Source organism: Heptranchias perlo, chromosome 13 (assembly GCF_035084215.1).
Source record: "Heptranchias perlo isolate sHepPer1 chromosome 13, sHepPer1.hap1, whole genome shotgun sequence".
Taxonomy (NCBI): Eukaryota; Metazoa; Chordata; class Chondrichthyes; order Hexanchiformes; family Hexanchidae; genus Heptranchias; species Heptranchias perlo.
The window spans coordinates 19,090,405-19,115,320 of NC_090337.1; the positions used below are offsets into that span (position 1 = coordinate 19,090,405).

Sequence of the window (24,916 nt, forward strand, 5' to 3'; positions counted from 1 at the left end):
GAGTGAGATTTTCTGGAAGATGTGGGGGTAAAAATCCGTCTTGGAAGTTAGCCTGTTATACGCTCTGTCTAATGTTCAGTTGTATTGAAGTCATTGGAACTGAATTTCGAGCGGGACGATTCGACACCGTCTGTTTTGCGTTAACATCAGAGACGGATTTCTATCCCGTGGTCTCGCACTGCTTCCATTTGGGTTTAAATCCACTACCGTGTCAAAGCTGGTTTACAAAGTGCTCGTGGTCAGTTGGACCCTAAGCATCTTTTTAAAGCCTACCTGACGTAAATTTAAATGTTTAAAGAGCAGGGGACAACATTTTAACTGTTGGGAGACAGTCCTGCTGATGCGGGTAACCAAGTGGGCAGGAGCCGGGCAGAGAGAACAGATTTACTACTTGGCTGGAACCGACTGAAACGACTGGTAGCTGCAGTATAAATGCAACCTTAAGCTGCTTTTGGTTCCTCATCCCTCTTTTGAGCTGCACACACACTTAAGCACAAGCACATGAGCACCTGACTGCTGGTGAAAGTTCTAATCTTAGCGAAGAAACGACTCTCTTGTTCACATTCTTATTATTAGAAATGTGAAAACACCACAATAGGGGCCCCCACCGGAATATTTTTCAAAAGCTGTATGCTTGGCCACAATCCTGCGACCCACCTCTTCCAAGGCGGCCCTGCGAATGGCAAGATGCTGCTTCACCGCACCATATACTGCACGGAGCGACACTAACATCAGACAAGCAGCATTAATGGAGCATCGACGGACGTTTTAGTCCCTGCTTTTCAGCTCAGTTTCATATACTTGTAAGTTACAAAGTGTTGAATTAGTATTGGTTCTGACACATTACAGATATACATTTTATGGATAAACACTTGAAAGGGAAAATTTGCAGGGCTATGGGGCAAGGGCAGGGGAGTGGGACTAATTGGATAGCTCTTATAAAGAGCCGGTACAGGCACGATGGGCCGAATGGCCTCCTTTCGAGCTGTATCATTCTATGGATGCCGTTCTACCCCTTCGAATGACAGCCACCCCACGTGGCAAAGAGCATGTGTGTCTGCCAATCCGCCTGAAGCAACTTTAACAACTAAATCAGAAAACTCCTGCATGGCACAAAACCTCTGGTGGGGCTCTGACTCTCTGTTCAATCCCACCACCCCACGAGGAGATCAAAATAGGAGATCCTGATAGACCAAAATAAACAGAAAAACAGCTGAGCGGATACTGACCCTTTTTTTAAACACCCCCTGGCTTGCCAAAAAAACAAAAGCGAACAAGAGAACTTGCTCCAGTAACCGATCTAGAGAAATGATCCCAAACTCCAGGCGGATTGCGTTACAGCCCGTGGTGCTAATCTCGGAAGTAGCGGTTATGTTATTTCTGACAAGCAGCAAGGTTTTTGTACGGCCGGAATCTAAATCAATCCTTTGCCGGAGTATCTCCCTGTAAAGTTAGTAAAGTCATATCACTCCTGTAATGGAAGGTCTCTGGGAGGATCGTGCCCGTCTCTCTCCCCTGGCTTCCCCGAGCTGCGCGAACCGCTTAAAAATAACCAGCTACAAATAAATCTCCTAAAATAAGTGAGCGCTGAGCTGAAGCCGGCGACGGCATGTATTCTGCCATCAGTGCCACATAACCCACTGGGGACAGGCTGACCGCTGTGTTGGGTTCTCGGCTGGGAGTCTGGGTGTTTATTTCAGCCCAGTTGGAGTCAACTCGAATCGGAACCAAAAGCGACACTGGCACTGTGCATGGGCATTATTCTAGTCTCAGAACCATTCGTTCACAAACCAAAACTGCAGCCTCCTTTCAAAACGATGTTCCCGGCCGCAGCACACATTTCGTATCCCTCATCTTGCAGCACATCCTGATGGTACGTGATACACTCCGCCCCCACCCCAATCCTGAGATCTGTACAGTGCAGACCGTCCCAGCACTCTCAAACACACACACACATATACCACCCCATACACAAATACACACCCAACCAACAGACAAAAACCAACTTCACACACACACTCATACAAACACGATCACACACCACCCCATACACAGGTACACACTCAACCAACCAAGATACAAACAGCAACTTCATACACACAAACAAACACACTCTCACATATATACCACCCCATATACAGATACACTGCCAACCAAAAAAAGACTTGCATTTACATAGCACCTTTCACGATCTCAGGACGTTCCAAAGCGCTTTACATACCAACTTCATATACACACTCACATACAAACACACAAATACACCACTTCATATACATATACACACCCAACCAACTAACGTACAAATATCACCTTCATACACATAAGCACACATACAAACGCCCCATACACACAAAAACACATATACACTCTCAAACACTTACACACCCAATCACACACACTCAACACACTTGTGACGTACACACTGGCACACGGGTAACCCCTGTGGTGCCCGATCACAGTCCGTCTCCAACCGGTCAGAGTAGATGGTTAAGGAAAGACACTTCACCTTGAAGCTTGTTTATTGTGTTGCCTTTATTTTGTGTCTGCCAGTTATAATCCTTTTAGATGCTCTCCTGCTTGTCACAGCTGCCCAGTATGGTTTAAGTACTACCATCCGAAAACTAGACAATTATTCCACCTGTCATTGAACACAGTATCACACATTCAAATCTGATGGTGAACGGGTCTACTGTAAAGCCCCGTGGGAGCAAGAAGTCCAGTATTGGATATCTACATTACTCAGTGACAACTGCCTGCAATCGTTCTTCAGTCTTTACTTATTACTTATCATTTGTATAGTACAAGATACTCACACCAGTAGTTTACCCCTTGTATCGGATAGGAACGCTGGACACTGACCAGTACTTATCTTCCTATTTAGTATAGGACACACTCACAGTCATCCCCTGTTTATTACAGGACACTCAACACCAATTGTCCCCTGTATAGAACAGGACGGTCTTACTAACAGGTATCTTTTGTATCGGACACCGACCAGCAAATTATTCGCCTTGAATATTAGATTTTCTGTGGTACAGGTCACTGGGATATTGTCACCACAATACTTTATATATGAAGCATAATTACAGCAGCTTGGATTACTGCTGTTTTGCCACACGTTACACAGTCCAGGCTGCGAGACTCCTTTCCCTGTATTCATTTATTCACTCATAGAATTTGTTTCCTTAATAATATCCACCTGCACAGCATTCTTGAATAACGAGAGAAAGGCACTCACCGCATCCGTAAGGGTCGCGATGGACAGGATCACGAACAAACAACTGAGAGTTGGCATCTCAGTATCAGTGCGGCTCTCTCCGGGTCAAGCAGCCACCGATTCTCACTCCATTTCTTTTTCAGATGTGCCCCGCCTCTGTACGCTATAACCGCATTACAGCCTGGGACTTGACAGCGCCTCCCACACCATTAACCTGCTGCTCACAAAATCCCACAACAAATTCCTCTTGTAAACCGAATTGAATTTATTTACCGGCGAAGCGACAGAGACTACAAGACAGGTTTAAAGTGAAAGAGAAGCCGGAGTAGTGGGATCTGCTACCTCTGTTGCTCTCGCTCTTCCTTCGGGACTTGAATCCAATTTTGCGCCTGGTTGCTTGTTTCCAAATTCCAAATGGAGACAGCAAGCTGTCCGATTGCGAACGCACGGGAATGGCAGTGAGCTGTGCCGCGGGAGAGATGGTTTCTGGACTGCTGAAGAGACAGCATCAAAACCACCGCTGGATCCTGTAAGTGCCCCCGAAATGTTTTAATATCAGATCGGAGCAGTGAGCGAGGGTGTCTGTCGGTAGCTACTGTTTCTCCCACCTTCCTTTTCTCACGACCTCATTGTGAGCACCCAGTAACTCAAGGCAATATCACCTGTCATTGAAATTTGACAGGAGCAAGAGATTTAGATTCTGTTTTTTTTAAAGCATTACCGCGTGAATGCTCTTTTAAAACTCGCCTTGTTATAACGTGTCATTTTTTTGTGGTGCAATTAACACAATTTCTGTTTTGCATTTTATTTCAGTAGATTTTCACCTGCTCTCTGTAAAGATGGAACTTGTGGAGTAACCGGAAACTTGCAGTTATTCTGAAATTATCAACGGCGGTGAAACATTTATTTAAAGACGATTTTCATACCCTAGGTATTTTTCCCCCTCAGCTTTGTTGTTGCCCCAATCACAAGCAAAGTGCATTCTGTTAAATGCGTTTTCTTTTAGAATGAGAATTATGTCTTGGTTTTTGCATTTATTTTTTAAAGGTGCACTGAGAATTCTGAAAGGTAGAGATCGCCAGAGACCGGCAGACCCGGAGTACCCACATTATCGACAATAAAACAATTCGTGTGAATGGCGCTAACAGGAGCCTTCAACAGATGTCTTATCCAGATTGCCCCACTCAGCCTCCTTTGGTACGGAGATGCGTTTGCTTGTTTCTCACACACTAGAGCAATTTGATTTCAGTTCTTATGAAATGACAAACCGATCTGTTTTCAACAGCGATCAAACTTTTAAACAATAACTTAGAATCTGGACTAATCACTAATTAAAATTATTTATTTTTCTCGACTGAACAGGTTACTGTTTGCACAACTCGCGTTACTCCGGGGAATTCATGCGGTAAGTGCACAACAGAAAAATCCAAGCTACAGGTCATGTGTAAAAAATAACGGGGCTGAGATGATTAATATCATATAATCGCATCCAGGGCAGATAAAGTATCCAAACAGGTTTAATCTGATTTGCAATTCATCCCTGTTAAAAATGAACCGTTTGTTCTTTTTTTTGAAAAAGTTCAAATTTGTCAGAAAACAGAATAAAAATGAGGGTGAGTTTAGGGAAGATGTAGCCTAGTTCAGCCATGTACTCAGCACGTGATCTCGTTGCATACATATTGTTTCTATAGATGTTCCACATTTATAATTAGGAATTCTGCAGAATTCTTCAAGGATGCTTCACAGATATACTCGGGTTTTGTGTAGAGTTCCATACACCTGTATTTAGGGCTTCTGCAAAATTCTCATGATGCCCTAACACTTACATTTGGGGGTTTCTGTAAAATTGCTCATTGGTGTTCTACATATCTACTCGGAATTTGTATAGAATTTCTACAGGATTTTTCTACATTTGCATTTGGATTTTGTGTAAAATTTGTTTTGGATTTTCTTTGCTGGTACTAAGGGTTGAGTGGCATTCAGAATGGAATACATGCTCCAGTATATGAGATCTGTGTGGAATTCTTCTTCAAAGTTGCACACATGTATTGGGGCTTCTGTATATTGCCTTCAAACACTGTACTCTCTACATCTATATTTGGGGTTCCCTACATCTATAGTTCTGCCAGTGCTTTCTGTGCCCAGATTGAGGGTACTTGAATATCCAAGACCTGTACTTAGTATTTGTGTACAATTCCTCTAAGATATCCTGTGTCTATATTTAAGGTTTTCACAGAATTCTTTTTGGCTAATTTACAGTTGTATATGGGGCTTGCGCAGAGTTTCTCCTCGATGGCTTCTGTGAAATTTCATTTTGATATGCCGGAACTGAATTTTGTGTTTGTGTATAATTCCATGAAGCTGTCCACTGTCTGTATTTGGGGTTTGTGCAGAATTCCTTTTTGATGCCCCATGCTTGTGTACAGGGTTTATGTACAGTTCCTTTTGGATATCTCACACTTAGTTTTGGGACTTGCGCAGCATTTGTCATGGATACGTCACACCTGAATTTTAGGGCTGTGTAGAATTTCTGCTTGATATTACGCACTTGCATTTAAGGTTAAATAGAATTGCTACTGTATGTTTCAATGTCCTTACTTGAAGGTTGTGTAAAATTCTTTTGGGATAATCTATTTGCCTCTCCATCACCCCTCCCCCCCCCCCCTCAAATGATGGCAGCGGCAAATTAGACAGCTGGAGCCGCTGAGTCTTGCCGGGTTATGGATTCACTGGCACCAGCAGCTCTCCAGTACTTAGCCCGGTTTTGAGTGTGAGCCCAGGCAGTGACTGCCAGCAGGCTATTCTTAGAGGGTAAAATAGCCACGTCCTTAGTCCTGTCCTCAACTGTTAGTGATACAGACAAACAGGGGCCATAAATATAAGATAGTCACTAATAAATCCAATAAGGAATTCGGGAGAATATGGAGTGGATGAGGCAAATAGCATAGAAACATTTAAGGGGAAGCTCGATAAGTAAATGAGGAAGAAAGGGATAAAAGTTTATGTCGATAGGGTGAGATGAATTAAATAGAGTAGGAAGAGGCATAAACACCGGTATAGACTGGATGGGCTGAATGGCCTGTTTCTGTGCTATAAATTCTATGTAATTCTATGTAAAAACCTTCCTATGGGAGGTCATGTGAATAGCAATCAGGTGCCAAAACCCTAACTGATTTCTTCCCCTCTTTGACTTGGAGGTACTGAGGCCAGCTATAGCATCTGAACTGCTGACCTGGCTGAGATCGGCCAAACTAGCATAGACTTGGAATTGAACCCAAGACTTCCTGCTTTGTATGGCTTAGTGCCATTGAATTTATGTACAAGGCCTTGGGTAGCTGGCGGATGAAACATAATTGACCGATCTACACATAGGGCCAAATGTGTCAGTAGAGCTTTACCTGAAAATAGGATTATGGAGAGCTGAGGTGTAGGAGGAGTTCCTATTCACACCTACAAAAAAATTAAATGTATTAGGCTCCACCCTTGATCGTATTTTAAATTTAGTTTTAGATAAGTTTTTACCATAAATTTAAAGTGATATTTTAGAACAGCAGTTTTTTTGGTGATAATATATTACAGGGAATTTATGAAATGTTCTGCACCATTAAAGGTGATTAATGGTTGTTACGACAGTCTGCAAGTTGCAAAAAAACAAAGTTCATTAAATGTTGCTTTATATAAAAAAAACCCAATTAGGCCCATACTCACATTTAAATTGTAAAAATACAGAAATAATGAGATCTCAATTTGTATTATGCATATTTTGATATTCTATAAATTACTTAAGAACCTATATTTACATACAACTCATCTCAGAGTGCTTTACGAGGATGAGGGATGGGCATTGTGCAAAAAGCAAAGTCATGGGGGGGAGAGGGGGGGAGAGACTGGTGGCAGGTTTTTAAAAGCAGGGACAGAAGTAGCATGATGAAGTGGTTTTGGAAGAGTTCCAGAGGGCATGGGTGTAATGGCTGAAAAATTGGTGGTTGATGGTGGGGTGGAGTGGAAGGTGTGGGGTACACATAGCAATATGAGTTAAAGGAATGGAGGATAAGGGCTGGGGTATACAGTTGGAGATGATTCCCCAAATAGGATGTGGCTAGACTGTGGAGGGATTTGGAAATGAGGACAAGGATCTTGAAGTTAATTCACTGAGCAGAAGGACCCACAGCAGCTGGGCAAAATCTGAATGACGGAGGTTGATGATCAATCACAAGAAGGTTGAAAGTAGAGGTAAAGTAGTTGTGGAGCAAATCAATGGAGGCATTCAGATAGGGAGCAGCATTTGTTTCTGTAACATGTGACATTTGTCACTTGATTTTGGAATGATCAATGTTGTGTATTTGTTGAGTACTTTGACTGATTTGTACAATGCAAGTTATTCACGAGGTGGTTGATGCAAAAATGTTTTATGATCAATGCACTATGGAGTTTACAATATATTGCTGCATGAATATACATTCCATTGAGTGATTACACCACAATCAGTAACATGTTTTCTGTAAAAAACAAACTTCAGTATCTTCACATTTAATATAATGTGATAGACTTTTTCATATAAAAGTGGACTGACTTGTGAACTACAAGGTGTAGATGTAGCAGCAATTTTAACGACTGTAGTGATTGATAGGTTTTGTCCCACGGCAATATAGTTCCCGGTATGGTAAAAGCCCCTAAATAAGCATTATTACCAAATTGGAATGTGAATTGTCATAAGTTGGACTTTTTGAGTGCTTCTACTGCAGGGCTGTTCCAAGAATTGCTATAATTTGTTAATCAGAATCCTGTTAATTCACATTCTATTATGGATGTCTCAATAATGCAATCCCTGACATAACTTATTGACTAACAGAATGATCTTAAAGATGCCTGACATAACTTATTTAGGAACATATAGCATCTCAGTAATACTTGCATAACATATTTATGAGCACTTAGTGATTGACAAGTTCAATCTCATTTATGCTTATCAAAACTTCTTGGCGATGACCAACATCACACTAATCATTTTGCAATGTGAAAGGTTGAGCTTTTTTGAGGGCTTCAGATTCATGGGTTAGTTCTTTAAATAACACTATTTTCCTATCGAGAACTTGTTTATTCAGGATATGGAGATGCCGGTGATGGACTGGGGTTGACAAATGTAAGGAATCTTAAAACACCAGGTTATAGTCCAACTGTTTTATTTGAAAATCACAAGCTTTCGGAGGCTTTCTCCTTCGTCAGGTGAGTGTGGGATTCCATGGAAGGTTACCGCATTTATAGTCAGAGAACAATACCTGGTGATTACAGATAATCTTTCCAACTGCCCGTTGTCAAGGCAATCAAAGTGTTCAGACAGAGAGATGTTACCTACAGGACCACCGAATATGCAAACGGCCAGAACAAAAGACAGAGAGAGAGAGAGAGAAACATCCGAAAGGAAGAGAAAGACAGAGAATGACCCGTTGTATTAAAAACAGATAACTTTTTTTCACTGGTGGGGTTACGTGTAGCATGACATGAACCCAAGATCCCGGTTGAGGCCGTCCTCATGGGTGCGGAACTTGGCTATCAAATTCTGCTCGACGATTTTGCGTTGTCGTGTGTCTCGAAGGCCGCCTTGGAGAACGCTTACCCGAAGATCGGTGGCTGAATGTCCTTGACTGCTGAAGTGTTCCCCGACTGGGAGGGAACCCTCCTGTCTGGCGATTGTTGCGCGGTGTCCGTTCATCCGTTGTCGCAGTGTCTGCATGGTCTCGCCAATGTACCATGCTCCGGGGCATCCTTTCCTGCAACGTATAAGGTAGTATGAGGTAGGTAGGAAAGGATGCCCCGGAGCATGGTACATTGGTGAGACCATGCAGACACTGCGACAATGGATGAACGGACACCGCGCAACAATCGCCAGACAGGAGGGTTCCCTCCCAGTCGGGGAACACTTCAGCAGTCAAGGACATTCAGCCACTGATCTTCGGGTAAGCGCTCTCCAAGGCGGCCTTCGAGACACACGACAACGCAAAATCGTCGAGCAGAAATTGATAGCCAAGTTCCGCACCCATGAGGACGGCCTCAACCGGGATCTTGGGTTCATGTCACACTACACGTAACCCCACCAGCGAAGAAAGGTTATCTGTTTTTAATACAACGGGTCATTCTCTGTCTTTCTCTTCCTTTCAGATGTTTCTTTCTCTCTGTCTTTTGTTCTGGCCGTTTGTATATTCGGTGGTCCTGTAGGTAACATCTCTCTGTCTGAACACTTTGATTGCCTTGACAACGGGCAGTTGGAAAGATTATCTGTAATCACCAGGTATTGTTCTCTGACTATAAATGCGGTAACCTTCCATGGAATCCCACTCTCACCTGACGAAGGAGAAAGCCTCCAAAAGCTTGTGATTTTCAAATAAAACAGTTGGACTATAACCTGGTGTTGTAAGATTCCTTACATTTGTTTATTCAGAATCTTTAACATTAGCCAGAAGTATAAATGTCTTCATATTCCAACCTTAACATATCTTACGGAGTGTTGGGCATCAACTCAGTAATGCATGATGTAACTTGTAGATTAATGACCATCATTTCAGTGATGATTGATATAAGCTGTTGAGTGATGAGCTTGATCTCAGTGATGCTTAAGGTAATTATCGAATGATAAGCATCACCTTAATGATCCTTGACACAAATGTATTGAATGACGAACATCATCTTGGTCGTGTTTGACATAACTCATTGAGGTGGACTATTGTATTGATGAGCTTTGTAACTTATTGAGTAATGAGCTTGTTCTTGGTGATGGTTGATGTAACTTATTGAGTGATGTGTACTATCTGAGTTATACTTGAAATTACTTCTTAATTGATGAGCCAAATCTCAGTGATTTGGAATAAAAGGTATTTGTTGGATATATGCCATCTTGCTGATTATTTTGCATCACCATGTGATGTGATATAAGCTTGTGAACATGTTTGCAGTTCATTTTTTATTTATTTTTAAGGGGAACAGTGGGAAATGTTTAAAGAAACATTTAACGTGATACAGAATCGGTTTATACCCCTGGGGGGCAAGAACTCTACTTGCCAAAAAAAACAGCCATGGACAACTAAAAAGATAAAGGACAGTATAAGACATAAGGAAAGGGCATACAAAAAGGCAAAAAATGGCACAGATCCTGGCAAATGGGAAAGATACAAAGATCAACAAAGGGTCACAAAACAGATAGTAAGAGCTACAAAAAGAAAGTATGAAAAGAAACTTGCAGGGGATATCAAAACCAATATGAAGAACTTTTATAGTTATATTAGGAAAAAGAGGGTGGTCAGGAGTAGTGTTGGCCCCTTAAAAACTGAAAGTGGGGATATTGCCATTGACAATGGGGAAATGGCGGACATGTTGAATAATTACTTTGCGTCAGTATTTACAGTAGAAAAAGAGGACAGCATGCCGGAAATCCCAAGAAAACTAATATCGAAACAGGGACAGGGACTCAATAAAATTAACATAAGTAAAACAACAGTAATGAAGAAAATTATAGCACTAAAGAGTGACAAATCCCCAGGACCAGATGGTTTCCATCCCAGGGTTTTAAAGGAAGTAGGTGAGCACATTGCAGATGCCCTAACTATAATCTTTCAAAGTTCTCTAGATTCAGGAACTGTTCCACTAGATTGGAAAATTGCACATGTCACTCCGCTTTTTAAGAAAGGAGAGAGAGGGAAATCAGGGAATTACAGACCAGTTAGCCTAACATCTGTTGTGGGGAAAATACTGGAGTCTATAATTAAGGATAGGGTGATGGAACACCGAGAATTTTCAGTTAATCAGAGAAAGCCAGCATGGATTTGTGAAAGGTAGGTCATGCCTGACAAACCTGATTGAATTTTTTGAAGAGGTGACTAAAGTAGTGGACAGTGGAATGTCAATGGATGTTATTTATATGGACTTCCAGAAGGCATTTGATAAAGTCCCACATAAGAGACTGTTAGCCAAAATAGAAGCCCATGGAATCGAGGGAAACGTACGTACTTGGTTAGGAAGTTGGCTGAGCGAAAGGCGACAGAGAGAAGGGATAATGGGTAAGTATTCACATTGGCAGGATGTGACTAGTGGAGTTCCGCAGGGATCTGTCTTGGGGCCTCAATTATTCACAATATTTATTAACGACTTAGATGAAGGCATAGAAAGTCTCATATCTAAGTTTGCTGATGACGCAAAGATTGGTAGTCATGATGTGGAGATGCCGGTGATGGACTGGGGTTGACAATTGTAAACAATTTTACAACACCAAGTTATAGTCCAGCAATTTTATTTTAAATTCACAAGCTTTCGGAGGCTTCCTCCTTCGTCAGGTGATTTTCACATCGTTCACCTGACGAAGGAGGAAGCCTCCGAAAGCTTGTGAATTTAAAATAAAATTGCTGGACTATAAATTGGTGTTATAAAATTGTTTACAAAGATTGGTGACATTGTAAGCAGTGTAGATGAAAACATAAAATTACAAAGGGATATTGATAGATTAGGTGAATGGGCAAAACTGTGGCAAATGGAAAACAATGTAGGCAAATGTGAGGCCATCCACTTTGGATCAAAAAAGGATAGAACAGGATACTTTCTAAATGGTAAAAAGTTAAAAACAGTGGATATCCAAAGGGACTTAGGGGTTCAGGTACATCTAACTTTGAAGTGTCATGAACAGGTGCAGAAAATAATCAATAAGGCTAATGGAATGCTGGCCTTTATATCTAGAGGACTGGAGTACAATGGGGCAGAAGTTAAGCTGCAGCTATACAAAACCCTGGTTAGACCGCACCTGGAGTACTGTGAGCAGTTCTGGGCACCGCACCTTCGGAAGGACATATTGGCCTTGGAGGGAGTGCAGCGTAGGTTTACTAGAATGATACCCGGACTTCAAGGGTTAAGTTATGAGGAGAGATCACACAAATTGGGGTTGTATTCTCTAGAGTTCAGAAGGTTAAGGGGTGATCTGATCGAAGTTTATAAGATATTAAGGGGAACAGATAGGGTGGATAGAGAGAAACTATTTCTGCTGGTTGGGGATTCTAGGAGTAGGGGGCACAGTCTAAAAATTAGAGCCAGACCTTTCAAGAGTGAGATTAGAAAACATTTCTACACACTAAGGGTGGTAGAAGTTTGGAACTCTCTTCCGCAAACGGCAATTGATACTAGCTCAATTGCTAAATTTAAATGTGAGATAGATAGCTTTTTAGCAACCAAAGGTATTAAGGGATATGGGCCAAAGGCAGGTATATGGAGTTAGATCACAGATCAGCCATGATCTTATCAAATGGCGGAGCAGGCTCGAGGGGCTGAATGGCCTACTCCTGTTCCTATATTCCTATGTTCCTATGAACGTATTCCATTGAATTGGCACATAATAAAATTTAGGAATTATAAAGCTAACTGTCTATGCACCCATTCATGATGTCATGAGAATGTAATGTAATGATGTCCCAGCAAGTGGTGGGGGGGTGGAGTTCAATGCAAGCTGCTTGCTTGTAGTGATCAAATGTTAAATGTAAAAAGGGGACTAGTGAAAGACACATAAAGGGACAAGTGTCCTTGTGCCAGAAATTTTACTGACAGCAGAATCACAACCAGAACAGCAATGCTGTGTGATTTAATAAATTCATCCATTAGGAATGGAGTTTACAAATGCCCAACACCTATTTTTGATGTTTTAATTGGATTCCCAAAGTTTTTGCCAAAACATTTATTAAGGCCACTGAGTGGGGTGGGTACAATGGAGATGATCCAATTAAAGTGGGCCATGTTGCAGTTTCTTTATATTTCTGTGCCTATATAACTGTCACCCATAAGTCTAGCATACAAGAAATTATCAGCCATTGCTAAGTGTATATTTCTTCTTTTGTCACCCCCAATACCTTTCTAATTACGTAGCCTTGCTGTTGTCATGTGCATAATTAGAAATAGATATCTCGGCGGTATTGCAGAAAAAGTTAATGATTTAATTGAAGGAGGTGAGAGTAGCAAGGTGGAAGGAGTGATGGAGAATGATCCAGAGTGAGGGCCTGAGATGGCTATGAGCAAGGGTTATTGTGAATACATTATTGAAACAGTCAGGATAGTGCATAGCTGCAGTAAAATGGGAAATAAAATGCTAGGTTGCATTAGCAAAGGGTAGAATACACATCTAAAGAGGTTGTATTGTTGCTAGTGTTGATCAGTCCCATTTGGAGCACTCTGTGTAATCCAGTTCACTTAACCAAGGGAAGAATAATCAACAGTACAGAGGCTAGTAATAAAGTGTAAAGGAATTTAAGTTATGAGGAAAGGGTAAGGAACTAATGTATGTTTACTCTGGAAAAGCGAGGACTTTGAGATGATCAAATTAAATTTATTAAGATTATGAAGGAAATTGACAAAATTGATCCAGGTAAATTATTACCTATGGTGAAGGAATGCTCAGCAGCCGATTAAAATTTAATTGGTGTCCCATGTACATCAAGAGCCTCATCTGCCAGCAAAACCAATGCTGTTAAAATTGCAGATCGGCGAGAATGGAGTGAGAAGATTTAAAGTCATCCCTTAAGAGTGGGTTTAAGAAACAATTGAATTTATTTCTAGAGTGAGAAGAGACAGTGAATAGGTGGGTGATTTATGGAAAAGGGATGAGATTATAGGGCTTAATGACCTTTCTTTTTCCACTAATTTGTAGAGGTATTTCTGTTGTTGTGTTGGTGTCTGGGATGGTAACGATGTTTGTGCGAATGTCTTCGAATGTGGTGTGTAATGCAGTGGTGTTGGTTGTCTGTGGAGAGAAAACAGATGTAGATATTATGAGTAGTGCTTGAGATTCTGCATCATTGCTCATGTGTAAGTAGTGCAAGGCAGATAACATCCATAAAGCAGGCATCCATAGGTAACAGCATACTCTCTGACTCTTACCGTAAAGTGTATGAGAAAAAATGACATAGGAATAAACTTGTCAGAGTCAATGGCAGATGCATCAATTTGGATTTCTGTCACTAGCTTAAAGGCTACGCATTTACACAATTGATTCTTCAACTGGGGGACCGCCATTTTCATCGTCTGGTGTGCCTGATGATTAAAAGCCAGCTATTGCTTGCTTTTATCTTACGTCACAGAATTTGTTCCTGACCTTCTGTTAGGATCTGTAGTTAATGGATATGACATCGATGCAATGCTGGTCCTCTCCTGAGCAAGGTTTCTCACTCCATTTTGCTTTGACATCAGGCTGGGCTTTAATACCCAATTTAAACTGTACAAGTTTAGCATCAGCCGAAAGCTGAAACTGCTTCGCAGCGCTACTAAACTTGGAGTCACAATATATCCTAAGAATTAAACTTGTAAGAGATCAAGAGGCTAAGAGGCCAACTTGACTGTAGCATTTTCATTTGCTCATGGTATTTGATTCACTTTTCTGTCAAGAGTGTATCCATTTCAAGTTGTCCATGACTATTCTTGAACTTGAATGTGTTCTCACGGCAATAATCAGCAGCATTCAAACTCATAAGTTGCATCAGTGTGAAGCATAGAATCAAAAAGCTTTGCACATTTTACCTTTCAAGTCCATATTATCTAGGATCGCGTCAGAGTCACACACCAGCTGAGCGTGAAACTTTCTTCAGATTTTAAAAATATACCCTGGGGCTATATTTTTAAAATTTGTGATATTAGTGTACAAACGTGTTAAGCCTTTGTATGTCAGTCCCCTGTCTGCTATGGTGCCATTAACCGATTTAAAATAAACAGGCTAATATTTCTGGTAAAACAACAGACAGAGGAATATCACACAAATGTTTGTGTGCCAATATTGCAAGCAGTAACTTCTGGGCTAATTTGTATATGTTGATCTTCACTAAAGATAACAAACATCTAAAAATGTCGTAAAATAGCATCTACTCAAATTGTGTGACTTGATTTCATTCTCAAAGCAAATGTTCCTTTTTGTTTGCTGATTTGTGGAATGAGGCCATGATGTAAGAAGGACTGAATAGTTTAGAATAATATAGACTTATACTTAGCACAATCAGCCAGGAGGATTGACTTTTCAATTCTGACTTAACAAAGTTTCAGGTATTATTATATTTGTTTTATGGGCTCCAGTCATCACACATTTTTACACCTGAGAGAGAAATTAAAACACACATTGCGATTTGCTTTTTAAAAACTGCACTGCTCCTCTTATTGCAAGAGTCTTTGGCTGTGGTGATTTAATAATCACTATCAAAATTGCTGGAGTGCAAGACTTTGAAATGTACGATTTCTGAAAATCCAATTTCATTAGCGGATCATTATTTAAGAAGAGATGTTCTCCTTTTTCTCATTAAAAGCCCCAGATTGATACCAGTGCTTAAAGGGCTCTTAAAGCAATGCATACGGTAGCATAGTGGTTATGTTACTGGACTAATAATCCAGAGTCAAGAGTTCAAATCTGGCCACGGCAACTCAGGAATTTAAATTCAATTAATTAATTAAAATCGGGAATTAAAATACAAATATCAGTGATGGTGGCCACGAACCCACCTGGTTCACTTATGCCCTTTAGGGAAGGAAAACTGTCGTCCTTACCCGGTCCGGCCGATATGTGACTCCAGACCCACAGCAATGTGGTTGATTCTTAATTGCCCTCTAAAATGGCCTAGCAAGCCACTCAGTTGTAAAATCTTGCTTAAAAAAAGTCATAATAAGAATAAAACCAGACGGACCACCCGGCATCAGACCACTAGGCACCTGACACGACAAAGGCAAACCAAGCCCAGTCAACCCAGCAAAGTCCTCCTCACTAACATCTGGGGACTTGTGCCAAGATTGGGAGACCTGTCCCACAGACTAGTCAAGCAACAGCCTGGCATAGCCATACTCAGAATCATACCTTTCAGCCAACGTCCCAGACTCTTCCATCACCATCCCTGGGTATGTCCTATCGCACCGGCAGGACAGACCGACCAGAGGTGGCGGTACAGTGATATACAGTCAGGAGGGAGTGGGCCTGGGAGTCCTCAACATTGACTTGGGACCTCAGGGCAAACATGGGCAAGGAAACCTCCTGCTGATTACCACCTACTGCCTTCCCTCAGCTGATGAATCAGTCCTCCTCCATGTTGAACACCACTTGGAGGAAGCACTGAGGGTAGCAAGGGCACAGAATGTACTCTGGGTGGGGGACTTCAATGTCCATCACCAAGAGTGCCTCGGTAGCACCACTACTGACCGAGCTGGCTGAGTCCTGAAGGACATAGCTGCCAGACTGGGCCTGCGGCAGGTGGTGAGTGAACCAACACGAGGGAAAAACTTATTTGACCTCATCATCACCAACCTACTTGTCGCAAATGCATCTGTCCATGACAGTATTGGTAGGAGTGACCACCGCACAGTCCTCGTGGAGACGAAGTCCCGTCTTCGCACCGAGGACACCATCCAACGTATTGTGTGGCACTACCACCGTGCTAAATGGGATAGATTCAGAACAGATCTAGCAGCTCAAAGCTGGGCATCCATGAGGCGCTGTGAGCCATCAGCAGCAGCAGAATTGTATTCCAGCACAATCTGTAACCTCATGGCTTGGCATTTTCCTCACTCTACCATTACCAACAAGCCAGGGGATCAACCCGGGTTCAATGAGGAGTGTAGAAGAGCATACCAGGAGCAGCACCAGGCGTACCTAAAAATGAGGTGCCAACCTGGTGAAGCTACAACTCAGGACTACATGCATGCTAAACAGCGGAAGCAACATGCTATAGACAGAGCTAAGCGATTCTACAACCAACGGATCAGATCAAAGCTCTGCAGTCCTGCCACATCCAGTCGTGAATGGTGGTGGATAATTAAACAACTAATGGGAGGAGGAGGCTCTGCAAACATCCCCATCCTCAATGATGGCGGACTCCAGCATGTGAGTGCAAAAGACAAGGCTGAAGCGTTTGCAACCATCTTCAGCCAGAAGTGCCGAGTGGATGATCCATCTCGGCCTCCTCCCGATATCCCCACCATCACAGAAGCCAGTCTTCAGCCAATTCGATTCACTCCACGTGATATCAAGAAACGGCTGAGTGCACTGGATACAGCAAAGGCTATGGGCCCCAACAACATCCCGGCTGTAGTGCTGAAGACTTGTGCTCCAGAACAAGCTGCGCCTCTAGCCAAGCTGTTCCAGTACAGCTACAACACTGGCATCTACCTGACAATGTGGAAAATTGCCCAGGTATGTCCTGTCCACAAAAAGCAGGACAAATTCAATCCAGCCAATTACCGCCCCATCAGTCTACTCTCAATCATCAGCAAAGTGATGGAAGGTGTCGTTGACAGTGCTATCAAACGGCACTTACTCACCAATAACCTGCTCACCGATGCTCAGTTTGGGTTCCGCCAGGACCACTTGGCTCCAGACCTCATTACAGCCTTGGTCCAAACATGGACAAAAGAACTGAATTCCAGAGGTGAGGTGAGAGTGACTGCCCTTGACATCAAGGCAACATTTGACCGAGTGTGGCACCAAGGAGCCCTAATAAAATTGAAGTCAATGGGAATCAGGGGGAAAACTCTCCAGTGGCTGGAGTCATACCTAGCACAAAGGAAGATGGTAGTGGTTGTTGGAGGCCAATCATCCCGGCCCCAGGGCATTGCTGCAGGAGTTCCTCAGGGCTGTGTCCTAGGCCCAACCATCTTCAGCTGCTTCATCAATGACCTTCCCTCCATCATAAGGTCAGAAATGGGGATGCTCGCTGATGATTGCACAGTGTTCAGTTCCATTCGCAACCCCTCAGATAATGAAGCAGTCTGAGCCCGCATGCAGCAAGACCTGGACAACATCCAGGCTTGGGCTGATAAGTGGCATGTAACATTCGCGCCAGACAAGTGCCAGGCAATGACCATCTCCAACACGAGAGGGTTTAACCACCTCCTCTTGACATTCAATGGCATTACCATCGCTGAATCCCCCACCATCAACATCCTGGGGGTCACCATTGACCAGAAACTTAACTGGACCAGCCATATAAATACTATGGCTACAAGAGCAGGTCAGAGGCTAGGTATTCTGCGGCGAGTGACTCACCTCCTGACTCCCCAAAGCCTTTCCACCATCTGCAAGGCACAAGTCAGGAGTGTGATGGAATGCTCTCCACTTGCCTGGATGAGTGCAGCTCCAACAACACTCAAGAAGCTCAACACCATCCAGGACAAAGCAGCCCGCTTGATTGGCACCCCATCCACCACCCTAAACATTCACTCCCTTCACCACCGGCGCACTGTGGCTGCAGTGTGCACTGCAGCACGTCGCCAAGGGTTCTTCGACAGCACCTCCCAAACCCGCGACCTCTACCACCTAGAAGGACAAGAGCAGCAGGCACATGTTGGGGAGGGTTTAAACTAAAGTGGCAGGGGGTTGGGAACCTGAGCAGGGAGAGAGAGGAAAGCGTAACAGGAAGGGACAGAAGGTATGGAGTAATAGGTAAAGTGTTAAAAAAGGAAAAAGCAGGAACTAAGCGTCACAAAACAGATTTGAAAGTTCTTTATCTGAATGCACGTAGCATTCGTAATAAAATGGACAAGTTAACGGCACAAATAACTACGTATGGGTATGATCTTGTGGCCATTACAGAAACATGGCTGCAGGGTGACAACGACTGGGAATTAAATATGCCAGGGTATTTAACAATCAGGAAGGACAGGCAGGAAGGAAGGGGAGGTGGGGTGGCTATGTTAATAAAGGAAGGAATCACTGTAATACAGAGAAATGATATTGGGACAAAGCATCAAGATAATGAAACAGTTTGGGTGGAGATAAGGAATAATAAGGGAAAAAAAACATTAGTGGGCGTAGTATATAGGCCTCCTAATAGTTGCAACTCTGCTGGAAGAAGTATTAATCAGGAGATAGTCGGGGCATGTAATAAGGGAACAGCCATAATTATGGGGGATTTTAATTATCATATTAACTGGACAAATCAAATTGGGCAGAGCAGCCTTGAGGACGAGTTCATTGAGTGCATCAGGGATGGATTTCTTGAGCAGTATGTAACTGATCCTACAAGGGGGCAGGCAACCTTGGACCTGGTCCTGTGTAATGAGTCAGGATTAATTAATAATGTCCTAGTTAAGGATCCCCTTGGAACGAGCGACCACAACATGGTTGAATTCCATATCCAATTAGAGGGTGAGAAGGTTGATTCTCAAACAAGCGTACTGAGCTTGAATAAAGGAGACTATGATGGTATGAGAGCGGAATTGATTAAAGTGGACTGGGAAAATAGATTAAAGGGTAAGACGGTACATGAGCAGTGGTGTTCATTTAGGGAGTTATTTTACAACTTTCAAAATAAATATATTCCACTGAGGAAAAAAGGGTGTAAAAGAAATGACAGCCATCCGTGGCTAAGTAAAGAAATCAAGGATAGTATCCGACTAAAAACAAGGACATATAAGGTAGCCAAACTTAGTGGGAGGATAGAAGATTGGGAATTCTTCAAAAGACAGCAAAAAGTAACTAAAGGATTGATTAAGAAAGGGAAGTTAGATTATGAAAAGAAATTAGCAAAAAATATAAAAACAGATAGCAAGAGTTTCTATAGTTATATAAAAAGAAAAAGGGTGGCTAAGGCAAACATAGGTCCCTTAGAGGATGAGACCGGGAAATTAATGGTGGGAAACATGGAGATGGCAAAAATGCTGAACAAATATTTTGTTTCAGTCTTTACAGTAGAGGACACTAAGAATATCCCAACACTGGACAAACAGGGGACTCTCGGGGGGGAGGAGCTAAATACGATTAAAATCACTCAGGAGATGGTACTCAGTAAAATAATGGGACTCAAGGCGGATAAATCCCCTGGACCTGATGGCTTCCATCCTAGGGTCTTGAGGGAAGTGGCAGTAGGGATTGTGGATGCTTTGGTGATAGTTTTCCAAAATTCCCTGGACTCAGGAGAGGTCCCGGCAGATTGGAAAACTGCTAATGTAACACCGTTATTTAAAAAGGGTAGTAGGCAGAAGGCTGGAAATTATAGGCCAGTTAGCTTAACATCTGTGGTGGGTAACATTTTGGAGTCTATTATTAAGGAGACAGTAACGGAACATTTAGATAAGCATAATTTAATAGGACAAAGTCAGCATGGCTTTATGAAGGGGAAGTCATGTCTGACAAATTTGCTTGAGTTCTTCGAGGATATAACGTATAGGGTGGATAAAGGGGAACCAGTGGACATAGTGTATTTAGACTTCCAGAAGGCATTCGACAAGGTGCCACATAAAAGATTATTACTTAAGATAAAAAATCACAGGATTGGGGGTAATATTCTGGCATGGGTGGAGGATTGGTTATCGAACAGGAAGCAGAGAGTTGGGATAAATGGTTCATTTTCGGACTGGCAACCAGTAACCAGTGGTGTTCCACAGGGGTCGGTGCTGGGTCCCCAACTCTTTACAATCTATATTAACGATTTGGAGGAGGGGACCGAGTGCAACATATCAAAATTTGCAGATGATACAAAGATGGGAGGGAAAGTAGAGAGTAAGGAGGACATAAAAAACCTGCAAGGGGATATAGACAGGCTGGGTGAGTGGGCGGAGATTTGGCAGATGCAATATAATATTGGAAAATGTGAGGTTATGCACTTTGGCAGGAAAAATCAGAGAGCAAGTTATTTTCTTAATGGCGAGAGACTGGAAAGTACTGCAGTACAAAGGGATCTGGGGGTCCTAGTGCAAGAAAATCAAAAAGTTGGTATGCAGGTGCAGCAGGTGATCAAGAAAGCCAACGGAATGTTGGCTTTTATTGCTAGGGGGATAGAATATAAAAACAAGGAGGTATTGCTGCAGTTATATAAGGTATTGGTGAGACCGCACCTGGAATACTGCATACAGTTTTGGTCTCCATACTTAAGAAAAGACATACTTGCTCTCGAGGCAGTACAAAGAAGGTTCACTCAGTTAATCCCGGGGATGAGGGGGCGGACATATGAGGAGAGGTTGAGTAGATTGGGACTCTACTCATTGGAGTTCAGAAGAATGAGAGGCGATCTTATTGAAACATATAAGATTGTGAAGGGTCTTGATCGGGTGGATGCAGTAAGGATGTTCCCAAAGATGGGTGAAACTAGAACTAGGGGGCATAATCTTAGAATAAGGGGCTGTTCTTTCAAAACTGAGATGAGGAGAAACTTCTTCACTCAGAGGGTGGTAGGTCTGTGGAATTTGCTGCCCCAGGAAGCTGTGGAAGCTACATCATTAGATAAATTTAAAACAGAAATAGACAGTTTCCTAGAAGTAAAGGGAATTAGGGGTTATGGGGAGCGGGCAGGAAATTGGACATGAAGCTGAGTTCGGATCGGTCAATGCTCTGTGGGTGGCGGAGAGGGCCCAGGGGCTATGTGGCCGGGTCCTGCTCCGACTTCTTGTGTTCTTTAGATTTGTGGTTGGGATCAGATCAGCCATGATCTTATTGAATGGCGGAGCAGGCTCGAGGGGCCGATTGGCCTACTCCTGCTCCAATTTCTTATGTTCTTATGTTCTTATGTTCTTAACACCACCTGCACGTTCCCCTCCAAGTCACACACCATCCCGACTTGCAAATATATCGCCGTTCCTTCATCGTTGCTGGGTCAAAATCCTGGAACTCCCTTCCTAACAGCACTGTGGGAGAATCTTCACCACATGGACTGCAGCGGTGCAAGAAGGCGGCTCACCACCACCTTCTCAAGGGCAATTAGGGATGGGCAATAAATGCCGGCCTCGCCAGTGACGCCCACATCCCATGAACGAATAAAAAAAAAATTATGAGGGCAGGTTGCATAATTTAGGCTTGTATTTCCTTGAGTATAAACGATTGAGGGGTGATCTGATCAAGTTGTTTAAAATGTTAAAAGGATTTGATTGGGTACATACAGAGAAACTATTTCCTCTGATGGGGGAATCAAGAACGAGGGGACATAATCTTAAAATTAGAGCTAGGCCATTTAGGGGGGAAAATCAGGAAGCACTTTTTCACACAAACGGTCGTCGAAATCTGGAATTCTCTGCCCCCAAAGGCTGTGGATGCTGGAACAATTGGAGCTTTCAAGACTGAGATCGATAGATTTTTGTTAGGAAAGGGTATCAAGGGATATGGAGCTAAGGTGGGTAAATGGAGCTGAGGTGCAGATCAGCCATGATTTAAGTGAATGGCAGATCAGGATCGAGGGGCAGAATGGCCTACTCCTGTTCCTATGTTCCTAAAAACAAAATTTCACACCTAAATGTTGATAAAGAACCTAAACCAGAAAAGAAACACCCCAGATCCTGAAGGAAATGAAAGAGGAAATAGGCAAACCTCCAGTTAATATTTTTAGCTCTCTGAACACAGGAGCTGTCCCTGAGGATTGGAGGAAAGCAAATGTTTTCCTCATATATTAAAAAAAATGAACCTGGAAAGTATAGGCCAGTTAGTCTGACATCTATAGTAGAGAAATGCTTAAAAGCATTATAGGAGCTATCAATACTTGTCTAAAGGGCATGAATTAGAAGCAATATGCTTTGCCTCACTAATCTGCAGACATTCTTTGAGAAGGTAACTAAATATGTGGAGGAAGGCCATCCACTGGATATAATTTGCTCCAATGTTTAGAAAGCATTTGATATTAGAGTGTTTCCCATTTTGTTGTTCCTGGCATCTGTCAGGAGTGAGTCTGGGGGTACACAATTTTGTGTATGGGACTTTTAAAGTAAGTTAAGGCTTATGGAAAATTAGTTAGCTGAAACTCGCTTAGAGATGGAAAACAGAAGGTGATCTTCAATGGAAAAGGCTCTGACTGGGTAGCAGTGCCCAGCAAATTCCTGCTGAAGTCTGTTCTGTGTCATTTGCTGTTCACAGTATTCATAAATGGCTTGGAGGAGAACATTTTTTGTAATATAGAATTTACTGATACTGAATTATGTGACCAAAGGGAGATAAATATCATGCAAACAGATCTGGAGCAGTTACACAGAATGGCTATTGAATGGGAGATCAGTTTTAATGTACAATTAATGTGTATTGGAATATGAAATGTCACAAGTTGGAAGAGGTTCATTACCAGAGGTAGATAATGAAAAGGATTTGGATGTGAGGTTTTCAGTGAATGGAATGAAATTATCAACAATACAAATCAAATACCAAGGTACTGTGTAGGCATTTGATCATAAGTTGTCAGAAATTATTCTAACCCTCTATAGATATTTATGCAATTTGACTTCCTATCTTCATTAGGAAGGCTTTAAAGAATCGCAAGCATAATTTTGAGATTCAGGACTTACTGTCATGAGGAGAGGTTTGCTGAGCTGAATTTGTTTTCATTGGAGAAAAGAAGATGGGGAGGGGGAGTGGGAGAGGGGAGAGGAACATGATCTAGTTCTTTAAAATGAAACACCAGTTTATGGTGTGTCTTTGGACCCCTCCAAACAGGAGCTAGATAAATATTTAGCCTAATTATGGTTGAATAATAGATATGGATGAATAGTTTATAGTTCTGTTTGATTACCTTTGTGGATCAGGAATTATTTATACAGAGCTTTCATTTAAAGTACAAATCGTGGGGATGGATTCATGATAGGACAGATTGCTCATGGTTCATGGAAGGAATGGGCTTAATGGACCAAATGGCCTTTTCTTGTTCTGTGCTTCCTATGATCTTTTAATTAAAATACAATTTTGATTATGCAGCACTACTAATACTTCTTTCTTTATCTGAAAAACTAAAAAAAAATAATAACCTATATTTTATTTAGGTTACCAAATGGTAGTCAGGGAATTTGGTCCCAGGTGGCCTTTTAGTTTAGATCAAGTTGATGCTTCCAAGGTGGTCTGTGTAGAGGTGTTTAATGTTAATTGGGATTCCAGTAGATATTACTGCCATGTAGAAAGCAGGGTGAAAGTAAGCTTTTAAAATGGGGTTGGCGAAATACATTTTAAATAAGGAAAAGATGCATATGTTATGCTCATATTCTGAAGGTTGCCAGTTATAACATTCTATGATACTCAACTTCCAGACTTATGACAGTGCTCAAAACACTATGAGCAACAGATAACAAACAATCCACACTTTTGTAATTTTCCTACATTTTTAAGACCTTTGCTTGGTCTGGAAGTTGAGAGGTATTTAACTGATAGTGTTTAGCCAATGTTTACCGTACATATGCAGGAGCAGATACCTTTTAGCAAATGTGTATTGTACATAGAGGTCATCTAGACATAAACAATGAAAAACTGCATGTAGTCTGTGCGTCACTAGGTATAGAATGAGCCGATTTGAATCACAACCAATAAGATAGAGCAGTAAATGATGTCTTCCAAGGCTCACTGACATGCTCGGATCTGTAGTATCAATTGAAAGCTTGTTGCCATTTGAAAAAAATGTAATTATAACAAAATTACAGTATCTTTGATAACCACAGAACATTCCTCCATTGAAAGGCCTGCCAAGCTTTTAATCAAAGCATAACAGAATCCAAATAACACAGTTTTGGCACCTGATGTTGACTGCTGATTACTAATTTGTTCAGATCACATAGATAAATCTAAATTTTTAAGTAAATTGAGCATGGCTGGCTTGTGCCTGCTCTCTGAGAATTAGCTACCACCAATTTTTAAATCTTGTCCACATCTGCAAATAAGAGTGTGAAAACCCAACATGCAACTTCCCTCTCCCGCCAACCCCCCACAACCACTGGCCTAAACCCATTGGTTCAATCTCAAATACCACACCTGAC

At 42.1% G+C, this 24,916-nt stretch overlaps 2 protein-coding genes across 2 annotated transcripts in view; one reads left to right on the plus strand and one right to left on the minus strand.

Moving 5' to 3' along the window:
* Positions 1 to 3,757, minus strand: part of LOC137331357 (collagen alpha-5(IV) chain-like) — a 195,496-nt gene extending 191,739 nt beyond the window's left edge. Inside the window, exon 1 of the mRNA XM_067995103.1 lies at positions 3,239 to 3,757. Coding sequence (XP_067851204.1) covers positions 3,239 to 3,295 — 57 coding nt within the window. The 5' untranslated portion in view covers positions 3,296 to 3,757. The remainder of the gene's footprint in view (positions 1 to 3,238) is intronic.
* Positions 3,354 to 24,916, plus strand: part of LOC137331753 (collagen alpha-4(IV) chain-like) — a 144,675-nt gene continuing 123,112 nt past the window's right edge. The window contains exons 1-4 of the mRNA XM_067995736.1: positions 3,354 to 3,746; positions 4,034 to 4,148; positions 4,265 to 4,414; positions 4,580 to 4,622. Coding sequence (XP_067851837.1) covers positions 4,353 to 4,414; positions 4,580 to 4,622 — 105 coding nt within the window. The 5' untranslated portion in view covers positions 3,354 to 3,746; positions 4,034 to 4,148; positions 4,265 to 4,352. The remainder of the gene's footprint in view (positions 3,747 to 4,033; positions 4,149 to 4,264; positions 4,415 to 4,579; positions 4,623 to 24,916) is intronic.